The sequence below is a fragment of the Schistocerca nitens genome, chromosome 1 (assembly GCF_023898315.1).
Source record: "Schistocerca nitens isolate TAMUIC-IGC-003100 chromosome 1, iqSchNite1.1, whole genome shotgun sequence".
NCBI lineage: Eukaryota > Metazoa > Arthropoda > Insecta > Orthoptera > Acrididae > Schistocerca > Schistocerca nitens.
Window position 1 is genome coordinate 55,255,263 of NC_064614.1, and position 17,435 is coordinate 55,272,697.

Sequence of the window (17,435 nt, forward strand, 5' to 3'; positions counted from 1 at the left end):
TAACACCAACCTATCCGAACTCCGGAGATGGGAACTTGCTCTTCCATATATCCTTTCTTCCCGTTATCCACCAGGCCTCAATCTCCGCTAATTTCAAGTTGCCGCCGCTCATACCTCACCTGTCATTCAACAACATCTTTGCCTCTGCACTTCTGCCTCGACTGACATCTCTGCCCAAACTCTTTGTCTTTAAATATGTCTGCTTGTGTCTGTATATGTGTGGATGGATATGTGTGTGTGTGTGTGTGTGCGCGAGTGTATACCCGTCCTTTTTTCCCCCTAAGGTAAGTCTTTCCACTCCTGGGATTGGAATGACTCCTTACCCTCTCCCTTAAAACCCACATCCTTTCGTCTTTCCCTCTCCTTCCCTCTTTCCTGATGAGGCAACAGTTTGTTGCGAAAGCTTGAATTTTGTGTGTATGTTTGTGTGTCTGTCGACCTGCCAGCACTTTCATTTGGTAAGTCACATCATCTTTGTTTTTAGATATATTTTTCCTACGTGGAATGTTTCCCTCTATTATAACCATATATATATTAAATTTTTTTGTCATATGTAATTCATTAATAATTCCTTCACAAATATTAGGAGTGAGAGATTTCCTCACACCTTCACCTACAATTTTTTTAACTACTTTTTAACTACTTTTTAGTTTTACATGTACAAGTTCCTTCAATTCTATGTCTTGCATTTGTTGTTGTTGTTGTTCTTTTGGATGATGTGTATCAGTAAATTTTATACATTTTAGACACCATCATTCGAAAGGTGATTAAGGTTATTCATTAATGTAAGATTAAATTTCACCAGATAAAATTATTTTTGCATCTACTGAAACTTTTCTACAGTTAGGATGTTTTTATTTATGCAATATTTTTATTATTGATTAAGAGTAGTTATTTCACACAGATTAGCCAACACTTTTCATGAAATACATACTCAATTTTATGCTTTTTTTTTTTGTTCACCGCCATTCATAAAGTAAATTTAATTATTTGCTTATCATATAGCTTTCTTTCCAGCACACTGCATCTGTCAAAAGCATATTTAACAGTTGTATTGACATTATGTTTATTTTTATGATAATCTTCTATAGCACTATCATAAATCCTATTTCCTTCGCTGAATTGTGTCAGAACATTTTCGTATTCGGCTTCTGTAGCAACATTGTTTAGTTGCAGACTCAGTGATAGCTGACAAAAAGACTGCATCAACTGACGCAAACTCATTTAATAAATATTGTTTGGTAACTGTGTCATAACCGTTTACAGGATTTTTTTTATATCTACCCGTCTTCTACCTTTAAAATCAATATAACTTTTAGATGCTTTAAAAAAGTTAATTCAGTTGCTTAATTACATTCTCTAATTTTCATCTACTAATGATGTTAAATTAAATTTTTTGTTCTTGAATTTATTTCTTTTTTAGTAATTGACTGAAGACCTTTGGTTTTTGATTCCAGTTCTGTTTTGACTCTTTCAAATTTTATTTGCTCATTGAACTTGCAGCTGCTTTTAGACCACTCTTTAGTTCCAAAAATGTCCATTTACTAGATTCAAAATACTGTTAAACTTATAATTATCTGACAAGTTTTAAAACAAATATACACAAATAGCCACAAAATACTTCATTAAAATTTTGTATTCATTGTCTATTATAGTGCAACTCACTTGAGCCAAGATAAATAACTACTACTTAAGGAATATTTCCTCTAAATGAATCAAACACATTTTTTTTATCTTTATTCTTACAATAGCAGATCCAGTGATAGCCAGCTGAATCAGCTGTGTGTAAATTAACTTTTCCAGATTTTCATATTCTCTAGGATGTATAGGTAATTCATCAAGCATAAAAACACCATGCGAGTACCGGTATTTGATTTTTAAATGTTTAGCATGTTTTTGTGTGTCAGAATTACTTAATGCATTACGATACATATGGATTATTTTTTGCTATTTTTCTCGTATTCCAGCACCAGCTTTCTTCTTCATTGGTACAGCCTTTTTTGCTCTTCTAATTCTGCATCATCTTTTTCTTGTCCATTACCGCTTTTACAATTCCAGCTGCTCCACTAGCTAATAAACCAATATTTGCTTTATATGGTAGCGCTGCCAATAATAAAGGAAGAAATCCTTGTTCATGTTTTGTTAGTCCTGAACCTTCTTTCCCTTTTTGTTAGGTATTTGATAAGTTTTTACTTACCATCAATTTTCGTTTCACTTCTAATTTGTTGGGCATCAGTTAAAAAATTATCAATAGTATGTAACTGATCAGTGTAATTTTAGTTGCTTTAGGTTTAGTCTTGCCACTAGGTATCAAAGTATAATCAGTGCTGGTGTTAATCATTTATAGAGTAATTTTTTTTATAATGTTTAAGCAACACTGAGCAAGGTGGCACATTTGTAAGAAAAGCACTCTGTGATCAGGCCATAAGTGGCCTATCAGGACCATCTAACCGCCGTGTCATCCTCAGATGAGTATGCGGATAGGAGGGGCATGTGGTCAGCATACTGCTCACCCGGTCATTACGATGGTTTTCTTTGACCGGAGCCGCTAATATTCGGTCGAGTAGCTCCTCAGTTGGCTCCGGTAAGGTTGCCGTATTTGTAAGGAATGTGGCTGAAATCCTTATGCACCGATCCCGATGTAGATTTTCTGTAGTTCCCATAAATCACTTGATGTGAATTCCGAATTCCGGTAATTTCATTAGAGCACTGTTATTGCCATCCACATCCTCCTCCAATCTGAATTTATACTCCATCAATAATGACTTCATTGTCACGAGAACATCGAACTGTTTGTTTTCCCTTCATATATTCGCAAATTAACATATTCAGTTTAAAATTAAACAGTTTCATTTATCTGACTTACAGTATTTATCCTGGAGGTTAAAATAAAAGTTCATCTCAGTCATTGTGCTCTACAGACAGTACACTTGGTTGCTAGTTCCAAACAGAAAGCTGTGACCACAGTGTTTTTGTTATTTGTTCCTCATTAGAACACACTTTGGGAGTACTTCACCAATTATCATTCACAAAGTCTGTACAGTATGTACCTAATAAAATAGCAGCCCCAACACCATTAGAAGTTAAGGCCTGTAGAGGAGGGAGAGGTGAAATGGTAGACTCTTATGCTGTCATTGAAATTGAAATAAATAACACATACTACCTCTCTTTTTGTTTCAGCTTTAGTACATCAGCATGGTGCCAAGATACTCAGAAAACACCTGTAAAGATCAGTGCAGACAAAGCACTCTCTTATGATGACCTTGTAAATTTAATAGCCAGAAAAGAACTTTATTTGGTTGATGTTCGGGAGCCTCGTGAGCTACAAGAAACTGGAGAACTTCCTGGAAGTGTTAATATTCCTTGTAAGAACTTTTGAATTTAAAAATTATTTTTCTAGTACAGTGAAACCACAAACCACATGACCTTGTGCTAAAATACTAAGAGTGGAAGAAATTAATTACTGTGAATAGGAATCCACTTAATGCCTAAAAAATTAGATTTTATTACTATCACTGCACATTTGGCAGAAATGTTCAGTCTGTAGTGTTTTGATGGGAGATGCAGTGACTTAGCTTCGTTACTATGAATGTAAATGTAATATTACAGATTGAAAGGTTCAGTGTTTTATACCCATTGTATCCTAGGATTTTTTCTGCCATTTAATGTGACTTTCCTCTCTGTAAGTACTCCATCTAAGAGGAAATGGTAAGTTGACCGAATGGGTGACCTAGTTCTCAGGTGAGAGGAAGGCAATGGTATACCATCTCATACAATAAACCATATATAGTAAGAACTTTAGTATTCAAAGAAGCTTCATATTTGTTACTGTTTTACTTAGGAGAACTATTATGAGTTTCACATGTAACAGCTGGGCTCAGTATTTTTCTTAGAATACAAAAGTAATAAATATAAAATAAAAGAAATCTGACTGTATGTCTTCCACTTGTTTGCACATTCTGTTTTGTGAATAATTATAATTCTTGTTTAATATAACATTATGATTATATGCTAATGACCAGTAGCTCAGTTGGAAGTATACATCTGCTTCTTCACATTCAAACATCATGGTTGGGGTAACCATCTTATTTGATAATGTCTGGTCAGTTGGTGCCACATAGCTGATACCATCTGGTGCAACAACTTTTGGATTGTATACAGTCAGTATTTCATAGTGCTATATGTAAACTTACTGCCACCATTCCTTTTGCACCATTTAGTGTGTGAAGCTGTATCTCTAACTGTGATCTACAAATGTACAATAAGTGCTGGACATGATGTTGAATAGAAATAAGAGTTCTCCTACTCACTATATTCCATTCTTTGTGTCCAGACAAATTATTTCCTTTGCTGCTGCCAGCCTGCCTGCCCCCCCCCCCTCCCCCATCCTCCTACCCCTCCCCCTCCCCCTCATTGCTGTCAAATATCCCGATAATTCTCACTGCTCACTGCTACAATTCTGTAGTATTGTGCCTCTTTATTTCTGTGGTTATTTATTAAGTTTTGGCATATACAACACACTTTACTCATCTCTGTCCACTACATAATTATTTTAAGTTATTGATAGTGCAATGTTTTTAAATGCTTCTGCACCACGCGAACCCTCCATTTAATGGTTTATGCTTAGTCATTCATCATACCATTACATTATTTTGGTGCGTCTTCTATACTCAAAATAATATTTTACGTCCATGAATTGTCTCGTATGACTTATCCATCTTGTATTGTTTGAATTGCTGCCAGCTTTTACTATTCACCTCATTCCATCTGATTGGACTTCGTTGGTATTTTCCCCAGTTATGTCAGCATCTGTGTACTACTATTGCCCACAAACTTCTCTTGACCTTTGTACAACAATTGATGATCAAATACAGTTGCCCCCATACCATCTGTATGTAGTTGATTGAAATATTGCTTTCCTGTCTATTTCCTTCCAATTAATTCATTAAGCATTCTTGTATTGCTTTGGTAGGCAATATTGTCTAATCATGATCCTTACATTTTGTTTACTTGGTCAGTGACTGATATTCTGCCAAAAATGCGTAATTATTCAGATATGTTAACAGAATGGGAGTTTGAAGGTTACCAATACAGGGAAATGACAATTGGGAGGCAAGGGACCAAGAGGAATAGCAAGAGAGTACTGGATCCTTGTTTTGAGAGAATGTGTGAAGAAGAGAGGAGAAGACTGAGACAGAGTGGAAGAGAGGAGAAGACTGAGACAGAGTGGAAGAGAGGAGAAGACTGAGACAGAGTGGAGAAGATTTTGAGACAGAGTGCAAAGAGAAATGTGGCAAGAGGACAGGAAAAGATGGAGAAACTTATGTTTCAAGCAGATCCAGCCAGTGGCTGGAAGCTGTAGATGATGATGATGACTCATATTTTCATGGTTATACCCAGTCAATGTTAGCTGTATGATCACCTAGGAAACAGAGGCTGAAGGTGATAGTATATGATGGCCCAGTCACCAAGCCAGAAAGTGAATTAATTGAGTCAGTATATGAACAGAACTTGGAGGGAACTACAGATAAGATGCAGTTCTTAGAACTAGCAATTTACCCATAGTCATGGCAATTATAACATTTGGTGTCTGCTAAGTAGTCTGCACATTGATCAAGGCACAAGATATGTTCTCTTCTGTGTAATTAACTGTGCTCTGTCTTTTGGATTTACCTCCAGCATATAATTTACTGTCATCTCATGGACCTGCTTTAAATCTCATGTCATGTTCATCACTGATTACATTCTCTTTGTAATTGCTGTTGTCTTCTGAAGGTTCTCCAGAGATCTGTGTTTTTTCATAATCTCCCTCTATGTTGCATGCTATCACACTCCACTGCTATAATGTATTTCGCGCTGTCACACTCATGTTTTTGACATGTTCTGAATTTGAGAATATGTTTGTCTCTTTCTTCTTTATAGGCAGACACAATGTCAATTCCTTGTTTTCCTCTCTTCTTAGCCACTTCCAAAAACTCTACTACTCCTCCCTAATAATAATAATAATAATAATAATAATAATAATAATGACACATACAACACAGAACAAAATTATAAATGAAGAACAAAAAGGCTGTTGCAAAGGAGCACGAGGATGTAAAGAGCAACTGATAAATAGATGCAGAGGTGACATATCAAGCTAAAACTAAACAAAGGTCGCTACACTACGCATACATTGATTACCAAAAAGCTTTTGATAGTGTACCCCACTCATGGTTACTACAAATATTGGAAATATACAAAATAGATCCTAAATTGATACAGTTCCTAAACATAGTAATGAAAAATTGGAAAACCACACTTAATATCCAAACAAATTCAAATAATATCACATCACAGCCAATACAGATTAAGCGTGGAATATACCAAGGAGACTCATTAAGTCCTTTCTGGTTCTGCCTTGCTCTGAACCCACTATCCAACATGCTAAATAATACAGATTATGGATACAATATTACTGGAACATACCCACACAAAATCACACATTTGCTATACATGGATGATCTAAAACTACTGGCAGCAACAAATCAACAACTCAACCAATTACTAAAGATAACAGAAGTATTCAGCAATGATATAAGTATGGCTTTTGGAACAGACAAATGTAAGAAAAATAGCATAGTCAAGGGAAAACACACTAAACAAGAAGATTACATATTGGATAACCACAGCGACTGCATAGAAGCGATGGAAAAAACGGATGCCTATAAATATCTAGGATACAGACAAAAAATAGGAATAGATAATACAAATATTAAAGAAGAACTAAAAGAAAAATATAGACAAAGACTAACAAAAATACTGAAAACAGAATTGACAGCAAGAAACAAGACAAAAGCTATAAATACTTATGCCATACCAATATTGACCTACTCATTTGGAGTAGTGAAATGGAGTAACACAGACCTAGAAGCACTCAATACACTTACACGCTCACAATGCCACAAATATAGAATACATCACATACATTCAGCAACAGAAAGATTCACATTAAGCAGAAAGGAAGGAGGAAGGGGATTTATCGATATAAAAAACCTACATTATGGACAGGTAGACAATTTAAGAAAATTCTTTATAGAACGAGCAGAAACTAGCAAAATACACAAAGCAATCACTCATATAAATACATCGGCTACACCACTACAATTTCATAACCACCTCTACAACCCTTTAGACCACATAACATCAACAGATACGAAGAAAGTAAATTGGAAAAAGAAAACACTTCATGGCAAGCACCCGTATCATCTAACACAGCCACACATCGATCAAGACGCATCCAACACATGGCTAAGAAAAGGCAATATATACAGTGAGACAGAAGGATTCATGATTGCAATACAGGATCAAACAATAAACACCAGGTATTACAGCAAGCATATTATTAAAGATCCCAATACCACAACAGATAAATGCAGACTTTGTAAACAACAAATAGAAACAGTAGATCACATCACAAGCGGATGTACAATACTAGCAAATACAGAATACCCCAGAAGACATGACAATGTCGCAAAAATAATACATCAACAGCTTGCCTTACAACATAAACTTTTAAAACAACAAGTTCCTACATACAAGTATGCACCACAAAATGTACTGGAGAATGATGAATACAAATTATACTGGAACAGAACCATTATAACAGATAAAACAACGCCACATAACAAACCTGACATCATACTCACCAATAAAAAGAAGAAATTAACACAACTAATCGAAATATCCATACCCAATACAACAAATATACAAAAGAAAACAGGAGAAAAAATTGAAAAATACATCCAACTGGCTGAGGAAGTCAAAGACATGTGGCATCAGGATAAAGTTGACATCATACCAATTATACTATCAACTACAGGAGTCATACCACACAATATCCACCAGTACATCAATGCAATACAGCTACATCCAAACATATATATACAACTACAGAAATCCGTAATTATTGACACATGTTCAATTACCCGAAAGTTCCTAAATGCAATATAACACATACCGTACAGTTAATAGGAAGTGACGCTTGATCAAGGTCCGCGTCACTTTCCATTCTCAACCAGACTTAACGTCTGAGAAAGTAAAGAAATAATAATAATAATAATAACAATACTTGATGTCATTTCTAAGAGAAGGCAGAATGTGCTTGATATCAAGCATCTGTACAAGTAGTTAGTGATGACGCATGGCTCAGTTCTACATGACGAAGATCAGAATAAAAACTACTTCTCCCATAGAATTTACTTACAGTCAACTCGATAGAATTTACTTGCAGTCAACTTGCATCCTCATGGCAATGGAATATAAACAAATAATTCAAATCATCAGATAAATGTGAAGTGCAGTGCATGGTGCATATTAGAAAAGATGGACCTACACATTTTACATAACTAGTCAACATTTTCAATAGTCAGGAGATACAACCACCCATGGAAAAGTTAAAAACAGCTACAATACCCAGTCGATATGTGAGATACATTTTTGCTGCAGTCTTTAATGTGCACAATGATGCAGGTGAGAAGATACTACCAGAGATCCTTAGGGAAAAAGAACAATGAAGAAGGTTGAATTTCTACCAAACAGTCAAACAATAACACAAAGAACTGTTACCCCAACAAGAGTAGAAAAATGGCAGGCAAATGTCACGGACTAAATGGTAAGGCCCAAACGGTAACATATATTTAGGGTTTTCCATACAAACTTGCAACAAATAAGGTTCAGTCACCCACTGTATTATTAGCATTGTGATAATTCGATGGCATGACGATGATAGACTTGGAGACAACAGTGCAGTACCTACTGAGAACACTGCTGCTGGACAATATGATGATGGGAGACACGGCATACCATCAGTATCTTCGCTCTGAATTACTAGAGCAGCATCTTAATAGTAGAATTGTGTGTCCTTTTGCCCAGGAAGAATGAGACTGGCAATAATGAAATTAAAGAAGAAAGCACATGTGGGCCAGATAGAGATATCGCAGAAGTGTTACATTAGCTGGTAGACCAAATTGTTCCTAACAGCTATATTAAATGAATGTTTTTTTGCAGGGACATGTTTCCAGGCCCTGGAATATTTCAAATATCACTACACCAAAAAAGGGGGAAGGTAAAGACCCAAGAGAACAAAACTCTTACAGGACAGTTTGTTTGATAAATCTCCCACCCAAAGTACAGCAAAACCTGTGCCATAACCCGAGAGAACACAGACAAGAAATTCGCCTGAGCCCCCTGCACTATGGTTGGTTTCAGGAAAGGCAACTTCACCAAGGATGCAGTAAATCAAAGCATATTGTGAACAGTCCAGATGATGAGCATGTTATAGGCATAATGATCGATGTAGCTGGGACATCTGATATCTTATGGTGCCCTGCCCTGTTCAAAAGAATGAAGCAGATGGACTATCCCAGGTGTGTCCATAACAACCTATGAGATTACTGCACAGGCAGGCAAGTGAAACTGGAATGCCCAGGAAAGAAAATTGTGAAAAATATCAAAAAAGGCTGCCCGGGTGGGCTCAGTGGCCCAGAGTTCTGGCTTCTAGGCACAGAGCCTTTACTGAATCAGCTACAGAATATTACCAAAATAGACATTATCCAGATTGAGAAACCCCGCAGTCAGACTAAATGACCAACCTCTGAAGAGAAAAGAAGTATATAGGTTTAAACATCAACAGACATTAAAAGTTTATTGCACACATACGAATTGTTTGCCAGATAAGCATTAGATTCCTGATCAAAACAGCAACAATAAGACAAAGAAGTTTTCAGCTGCCTCTAAGTGCAAACACAGTGCTGATCACTATTGAGAACTATGGGTCAAGCATATGGGCTGATGGAGCCAGAAAAGTACAGGTTTTTCAGCAAGCTCAGACAAGTGTACTCCTTCTCCTGAATGTGCAGAACAATACCAGCTGAGGCATTAATGGTGAAACTCAGCTTACAGTGTTGGGCCTAGCAGTAAGGAGGAGAGGTGTGCACAATATTGGCTCAAGAAGACAAATATGATGAGATAAAGGAAATAATCAGCACAGGTACCACATCAAATAAGGAAATAAAGGCATGCACTGATAGAGAGTGGCAAGAAACCTGGGACAGGGTAGAAACAGAGGGAGAACCTACCAGTTCCTCCCAAACATAAAATAAAGATCAAGAACGTCATATGTCCTTCAAATCAAGGGAGCTATATTCCACCTATTGGGACATGGGTCATTTCATAGCTATTTACTGAAAACACACCACATATACTTGTGAATGTGGAGCAATTGGCACCCTGGATCATGTCCTCTGGGAGTGTACCAGTAGAGAAGATGTACAGACCAGGATAGGAACATCTTTGGCAATTCACGAGCCTGCAACATCATAAGAAGTCAGGAGCTATGGCACAAGCTGAACTTGCTGACAGGCAAAATATCAATTGATGAACTGCAAGCCAACATGGCTGAGAGACAAGCAAGAAGAGGCCATACATCATAAAAATAGACACGCCATGGCTGAACACCTTCCAGAGGCAGCCAGGAGATAAGTTCCAGAGACAGCCAGGAAGGATTCCTGAGACCCTGTCAATCCTGAGTTGTGCCTCAGTGTGCCAGAGGCCAACTATCCAAACAAATGAGGAAATCTAGTTTTGTTAAGTGACAAAATTTGTGATATAACATTGTAGTGTAGTGTGTTAGACCAGTAGTGTGTATCTTCTGGTTCGGACAAACATATATCTGTGTGCCAGATGGCCAAACAGTTGTATGTAGATTTTTAATCTTATTTGTATTATTTTTCTTTTTTAGTAAATATTTTTTTACATTTTTTCTTAACTACAATAGTGCTTAGTTGTGTCATCTATTGGAGGTTGATATGTATATATTATATTTTGTCTTGTCTGTCTCCTTTCTTGTGAAATAGAACAGTTAAAACATTGTCATAGTTGTGGAAAATTATTTTGCTCCACATACATTCCACAAATAATTATTTGAAATTATGATACAATATTGTATTTTATATTCATTTACACTAACTGATATGCAACATTTTGTCTGTTCTTGTATCTAGATAACAGATTAAAAGAAAACAGCAATACATTACTGGGCTTCTTCTGCCCTATATTTTTTGGCTACATGTTCCACGCCTTCTTCAGTAACTGAATCTTGATTTTCTGCATTTTTTTACTCACTTGTAGAGCTGTTTACTGGGTAGATGTGTTGCATTTTAATAATCTTTCCCTTTAGGGACTTAAATTTTTATTTTGTTCTTGTTGATATTCATTTTGAAATCTTCTGTCATGAGTTTTCATCTACATGCTCCCCATGCACATCTGCACATTGCATAGTATTTTTTTGGATATTCTTCTGATTATTTTGCCCAGATTATCCATTTTCTCTTCTTTCTTTGCGACAGTTAGTCTCGTACTTACTGTGCTTTCCATCGATATTTGTTTGGACCTCTGGTGTGTTATGGGAAGGAAATTGATAGGTATTTAGTACTTTGTGTCTTATCTGTTTCCTTTATTGTGATGTAGAACAATTAAAAGAATGCCATAGTTTTGGAAAATTATTTTTCTCCACAGACATTCTGTAAATAATTTTGTGAGTTAATTTTGTGTTATGTTTACTCTTGCTATAATAATTTGCATTTAAACGTCATCATCTACTGGTCACTTTTATTGCTTCATACCTCTTGTAATATTATACAGTTCATTTGGCATTTCTTCTGGAATGTCATTATTTTTGCTATTAACTATCTATGTTCGATTCATCATGTGAGCTGCACAAACATTTTAAAAAATGTTCTTGTACAACTTTCTGACTGTTGTTAGTTATTTTGCCATCTGTAGTCGTAACTGATTAAATGTGATATTTTCAATTGTTTTGGTTACAGAATTTTTTTCTATATCCTTACATACTCTTGAATACATTTCTGAATAATTTTGTGTAATTCAGCTTATTTTATAATTTTTCTATTATTGTTTGCTCAAAACTCTTTCTTTCTTTCTTTTTAACTGCTGTCTTATTCCATTGAGATTTTCTTTTCTTGTGCTTGCTTGATTTGTGCAATACATTTTTATGTTTGAGGGAGCAAAAGGACTATGCAGGCTGGGGGTGGAAATGATGTGTGAGAGGCTGAAGTGGGAGCAGTGCATGGAATAGGGACAGATGGGGGCAGATCGTGAACATACCAAATTACAACTTGAGTGATATGTAATATGGTGGGACCACCAGCCATGCTTTTGTAAAGGCCAGTTTTTCCACATCACAACAGATAAGAATAAATCAACAAGTTCGCTGTGCCATTGCTCATGATATAAGTGAACTCCCTTACAGAAATTTGATGATGGTGCTCAACTTTTTAGGTACAACAGCCCAGTTGCTGAACATGTGATTACTGTACACAACATTTATCACAGTTTGCTCTAAAATAAGCTCATAAATCTTATAGTGACACACTTGGATCATATTTTTGCAGACTGTTTCTTATGACAGAATTACTTTCTGATGTTGATTTCTTCGTTGTTCGCAGCCAGCCAGCGTGTCATAAGAATGTGTAAGTGGTGTCTTGATCACTCAAGTGATTACTGAGTTAGCCAAGATTAAAGTTGATTATAAATTATTCATCAATTTTGTCTGATTGTCAAAAGGCTGTTCCTCACACCATTAGCAAGAGCTCATTATTTTCGACCAAGAAAAGTTTGTTTCATTTTTGGGACAAACCAGTTCAGAGGTAATGCAGAAGTTCAAAAATGTGCTTTGACTTCTACTATGAGCAAAGAACGTGTGGAGTTTGACTATTCACATTTGGAACTACTGTAAGATATGTTAAAGCTGTTACAGTTGTCTTTGTTTTTCTTAAAATAAAAATTAATTTGCTCAATATTTGACTTTTGGAAAAGTTTATCTGTTCATGTAGGTTGTTTCTGTGCTATTTAGGGATTTACCACTACACTCTTCATGCTCTGAGAACATGCACTTATTTTCAGGTGAAATTCCCAGCATTTTTACATTTAACAGTTGAAAACAAAGTCAAGTGAAAATTACGAGGTGCATTCAAGTTCTAAGGCCTCCGATTTTTTTTCTCCGGACTGGAAAGAGATAGAAACATGCGCATTGTTTTAAAATGAGGCCGCGTTCATTGTCAATACGTCCCAGAGATGGCAGCACCGTACGGCAGATGGAATTTTACCGCCAGCAGCAAGAATGAGAACTGCTTTAAATACTTAAAATGGTGATGTTTTCCTTACTTGAACAGTGTGCAATCATTCGTTTTCTGAATTTGCGTGGTGTGAAACCAATTGAAATTCATCGACAGTTGAAGGAGACATGTGGTGATGGAGTTATGGATGTGTCGAAAGTGCGTTCGTGGGTGCGACAGTTTAATGAAGGCAGAACATCGTGTGACAACAAACCGAAACAACCTCGGGCTCGCACAAGCCGCTCTGACGACATGATCGAGAAAGTGGAGAGAATTGTTTTGGGGGATCGCCGAATAACTGTTGAACAGATTGCCTCCAGAGTTGGCATTTCTGTGGGTTCTGTGCACACAATCCTGCATGACGACCTGAAAATGCGAAAAGTGTCATCCAGGTGGGTGCCATAAATGCTGACAGACAACCACATGGCTGCCCGTGTGGCATGTTGCCAAGCAATGTTGACGCGCAACGACAGCATGAATGGGACTTTCTTTTCATCGGTTGTGACAATGGATGAGACGTGGATGCCATTTTTCAATCCAGAAACAAAGCGCCAGTCAGCTCAATGGAAGCACGGAGATACACCGCCACCAAAAAAATTTCGGGTAACCGCCAGTGCTGAAAAAATGATGGTGTCCATGTTCTGGGACAGCAAGGGCGTAATCCTTACCCATTGCGTTCCAAAGGGCACTACGGTAACAGGTGCATCCTACAAAAATTTTGTTAAGAACAAATTCCTTCCTGCACTGCAACAAAAACGTCCGGGAAGGGCTGCGCGTGTGCTGTTTCACCAAGACAACGCACCTGCATGTCGAGCTAGCGTTACGCAACAGTTTCTTCGTGATAACAACTTTGAAGTGATTCCTCATGCTCCCTACTCACCTGACGTGGCTCCTAGTGACTTTTGGCTTTTTCCAACAATGAAAGATACTCTCCGTGGCCGCACATTCACCAGCCGTGCTGCTATTGCCTCAGCGATTTTCCAGTGGTCAAAACAGACTCCTAAAGAAGCCTTCGCCGCTGCCATGGAATCATGGCGTCAGCTTTGTGAAAAATGTGTACGTCTGCAGGGTGATTACGTCAAGAAGTAACGCCAGTTTCATCGATTTCGGGTGAGTAGTTAATTAGAAAAAAAATCGGAGGCCTTAGAACTTGAATGCACCTCGTAGAATCAAACTGTAGCTTGAGGGGTAACATTTCAACAATCTGCAAAAATATGATCCAAATTTGTCACAACAAAGATGTATGAGCTGCTTTGATAGCAAACTGTAATAAACTTGCTGTACAGTAAACAAATTTTCAGCATCTAGATAGTTGTACCTAAAACATCGAGCAGAATCACAAATTTCAGCATGGGAGTTTGCTTATATAATAAGCAACGATAAAGCAAACTTGGTAATTTATTCATACCTATCACAATATGGAAAAACTGGCCTTTACAAAAGCATGGCTAGTGGTCCCACCATACTGCTTTTCAAACTGTATTGTGGCGTGGCTTCATGTGAGACCTGTATGCACATCCTGTAAAAATTTCAACAAAATTGGAGAGGGTCAAGTGGAAATCATTATGTCACTTAACATGGACTGATTCTGGAAACACATCTTTAGGCAAGGTGTAGCACACCACCATGAATCTGAAATGTGAGAGAGGTGAAAGAATGATGGATGGCTCTGGGAAATGTTAAGGATTTGTCTTATCAAATCAAAAGTGGAATGTGTAGCATTAAAATTAACACTTTTTTCAGGAAAAAGTTTTCATTGTATAAAAATGTGCAGTAAGAACAGTATATGTCAATCACCCATAATGTGCCTTAATAGGCAAATCATGAAAGAGTTTTGCATTATTGTTGCAGTTACACAGAGCATATTTTCTTTAAGGAAATTCATAGTAAACAATCCTCCATTGCAGTTGATAATAATAATGATGATGTCTGTAATTTTAATATCATAAAAAATGACCTTCATTATTCTTCTCTGAATATGATGGTGGCTAATTATTCTTTTAAACATGATTGGCCAATTACCAATAATGTAAACTATATGAAGAATGGCTTTGAAAGCAAACAGAAAATGTTTCTGCTTGACACTCATTTCAGTTCTACAGACAATTTAAATTAAGAAACTTGTAGAGCATGTAGTGTACAAAAAGAGCATATTTATATTTTTGTGAAATTATTGTCTCATTATAAAACTTATTTGCAAAAGGGCAACATACAGCCATATAAAAAATCAAAACTGACTTAAGTAGCTTGTATTGTAATTCAATCCACAAATTACACTAAGTTGTGTAAATGATCTAGGGAACATGTACCTAACATTCAAGTTATGAAATGATTGAAGGTATTGGCAGAAGAAAGTGCTAAACTCAAGAGTGTCATTTTCAGTTATTGCTAGAAAGAATAAATTCAAAGACAAGAATATTAATACAATAATACTACACAATTATAGTAGGAAAGTTCCCATAGAATATAAACAGTTTAGGAGGATCAAGCCAGCACCACATAGGGGCACAGGTGTGTGTGTGTGTGTGTGTGTGTGTGTGTGTGTGTGTGTGTGTGAGAGAGAGAGAGAGAGAGAGAGAGCTAGCAAGTGTTCTGTCTTTGTATGTGTGCCTGTCTGCAAGTCAACTCTTCTGCTTTTCAGTGTGTGGCTCCTTTACTCCTCAAAGTATTTACGTAATACAAAATAGTTCATATATTAGACAGGTCTAATTGGTACCAGGATGTGTGGTGAATTTGAAAAGATAACATGTAGTTAAGCTGTGCAAAATTGAGGATTAGCACATTCTTCCACCAATCCCTTCAACTGAAGTAGCGAGAAAATATGAAGAGGGGTCCGAAGTGATTTAAGTATAAGTGTAGGTTAAGCACCAGCCTGACTAAAAACTTTATGGCATTGCATTTTAGTGACCGAGCTCCAGAGTGCTTTAAAAGATCTCTCAGAAAATGATTTCCAAAAGAAATATGGAGCAAAGAAGCCCGGCCTGAATGCACCTCTGATATTTTCATGCCGTTCTGGAGCAAGAAGCTTAAAAGCCTTGCAGCTCGCACTGGATCTTGGATACACAAAGTAAGTTTATTAATAAAGAAATATAAAACAATTGAAAGTCGTGGATGGATTAACAACAACATGGAAAGGCTAAATTACTACTACTCACCACTTAGAGGAGACAATGAATCACAGACAAACACAATGAAAAAGACTGCTTAGGTGTTTAAGCTTGCAGAAGAAGTCCTTCTTCTGAAGTAGAAAAACCCGTTCACACAAGCACAACTTGCATACAAGTGGCCAGTCTCCAGGTGCGAGCCCAACTGTGACTGCGTCTGAAGTGAACAGCAATCTGCTGAGTGGGTTGTGGGGTAAGGAGGAGGCATGGGGGTGAGGTGGGGAGGGGAAGGGAAGGGATAGCAAGGGTGGGAGAAAATGCTAGTTCTGCCTGTGGTAGTGTGCAGGGATGTGGCAGTGACAGGATAGATTATAGATTTACTGTCAGGAAGCTGTACTGGGGGGTTGGGGAGGGGGGGGGGGGGGAGGGGGAGAAGAAGAGTGAATTACAGAAGGGAAAAGGACCATTAGGTGTGTGGACAGGAAGAATCCAGAAGGTGCAGATTGTGGCGCAGTCAATGAAGTGAGTCACATCATTTTGGTGGCATGTTCAGCAACTGGGTGGTCCAGCTGTCTCTTGGCCTCAGTTCGGCGGTGGCCATTCTTGTGGACAGACAGCTGTTAGTTGTCATGCCCATGCAGAAAGCAGCAGTGGTTGCAGTTTAGTTGGTAGATCACACAGTTGGTTTCACAGCTGGCCCTGCCTTTGGTGGGGTAGGAGAGTCCTGTGACAGAACTGGAGTATTTGGCAGTGGGAGGATGTATGGGATTGCATCTAGGTCTATTGCAGGAATATGAGCATGGGGCAAGGGGTTGAGAGTGAGGGTGGCTTAGGGATGGACAAGGATATTGTATGGGTTGGTGGATGGTGGAATACCACTGTGGTTATAAGCCATAGCGATTACCTAGAGGAGGGACTCCACCAGTTGTCAGATATGCTCCCCTGCAACCCTGCCACAGTAACCCCATTCCAGAAATCAGAAGTCCCTCTGCAAATCTGTAGGTCCATCCCAGAACCCCTCCTCTGAGTCTCTATCCTCCCCCCCCCCCCCTCCCCACACCATCTACATGCTTTTTAAGACCGTAAAATGAACCACACAGGATGATTCAGTGTGGCTGGTTACTGTGCCTCCACAAAGAGAATCTCTGTTCTTGTG

General features: G+C 37.6%; 1 protein-coding gene across 3 annotated transcripts in view; it reads left to right on the forward strand.

The window, feature by feature from the left end:
• LOC126241142 (uncharacterized) overlaps window positions 1-17,435 on the forward strand; it is a 227,942-nt gene that overhangs the window by 187,219 nt on the left and 23,288 nt on the right. For all 3 annotated transcript variants that reach the window (XM_049947980.1, XM_049947984.1, XM_049947981.1), the window contains 2 exons: window positions 3,181-3,365; window positions 16,080-16,242. In XM_049947980.1, coding sequence (XP_049803937.1) covers window positions 3,181-3,365; window positions 16,080-16,242 — 348 coding nt within the window. The remainder of the gene's footprint in view (window positions 1-3,180; window positions 3,366-16,079; window positions 16,243-17,435) is intronic.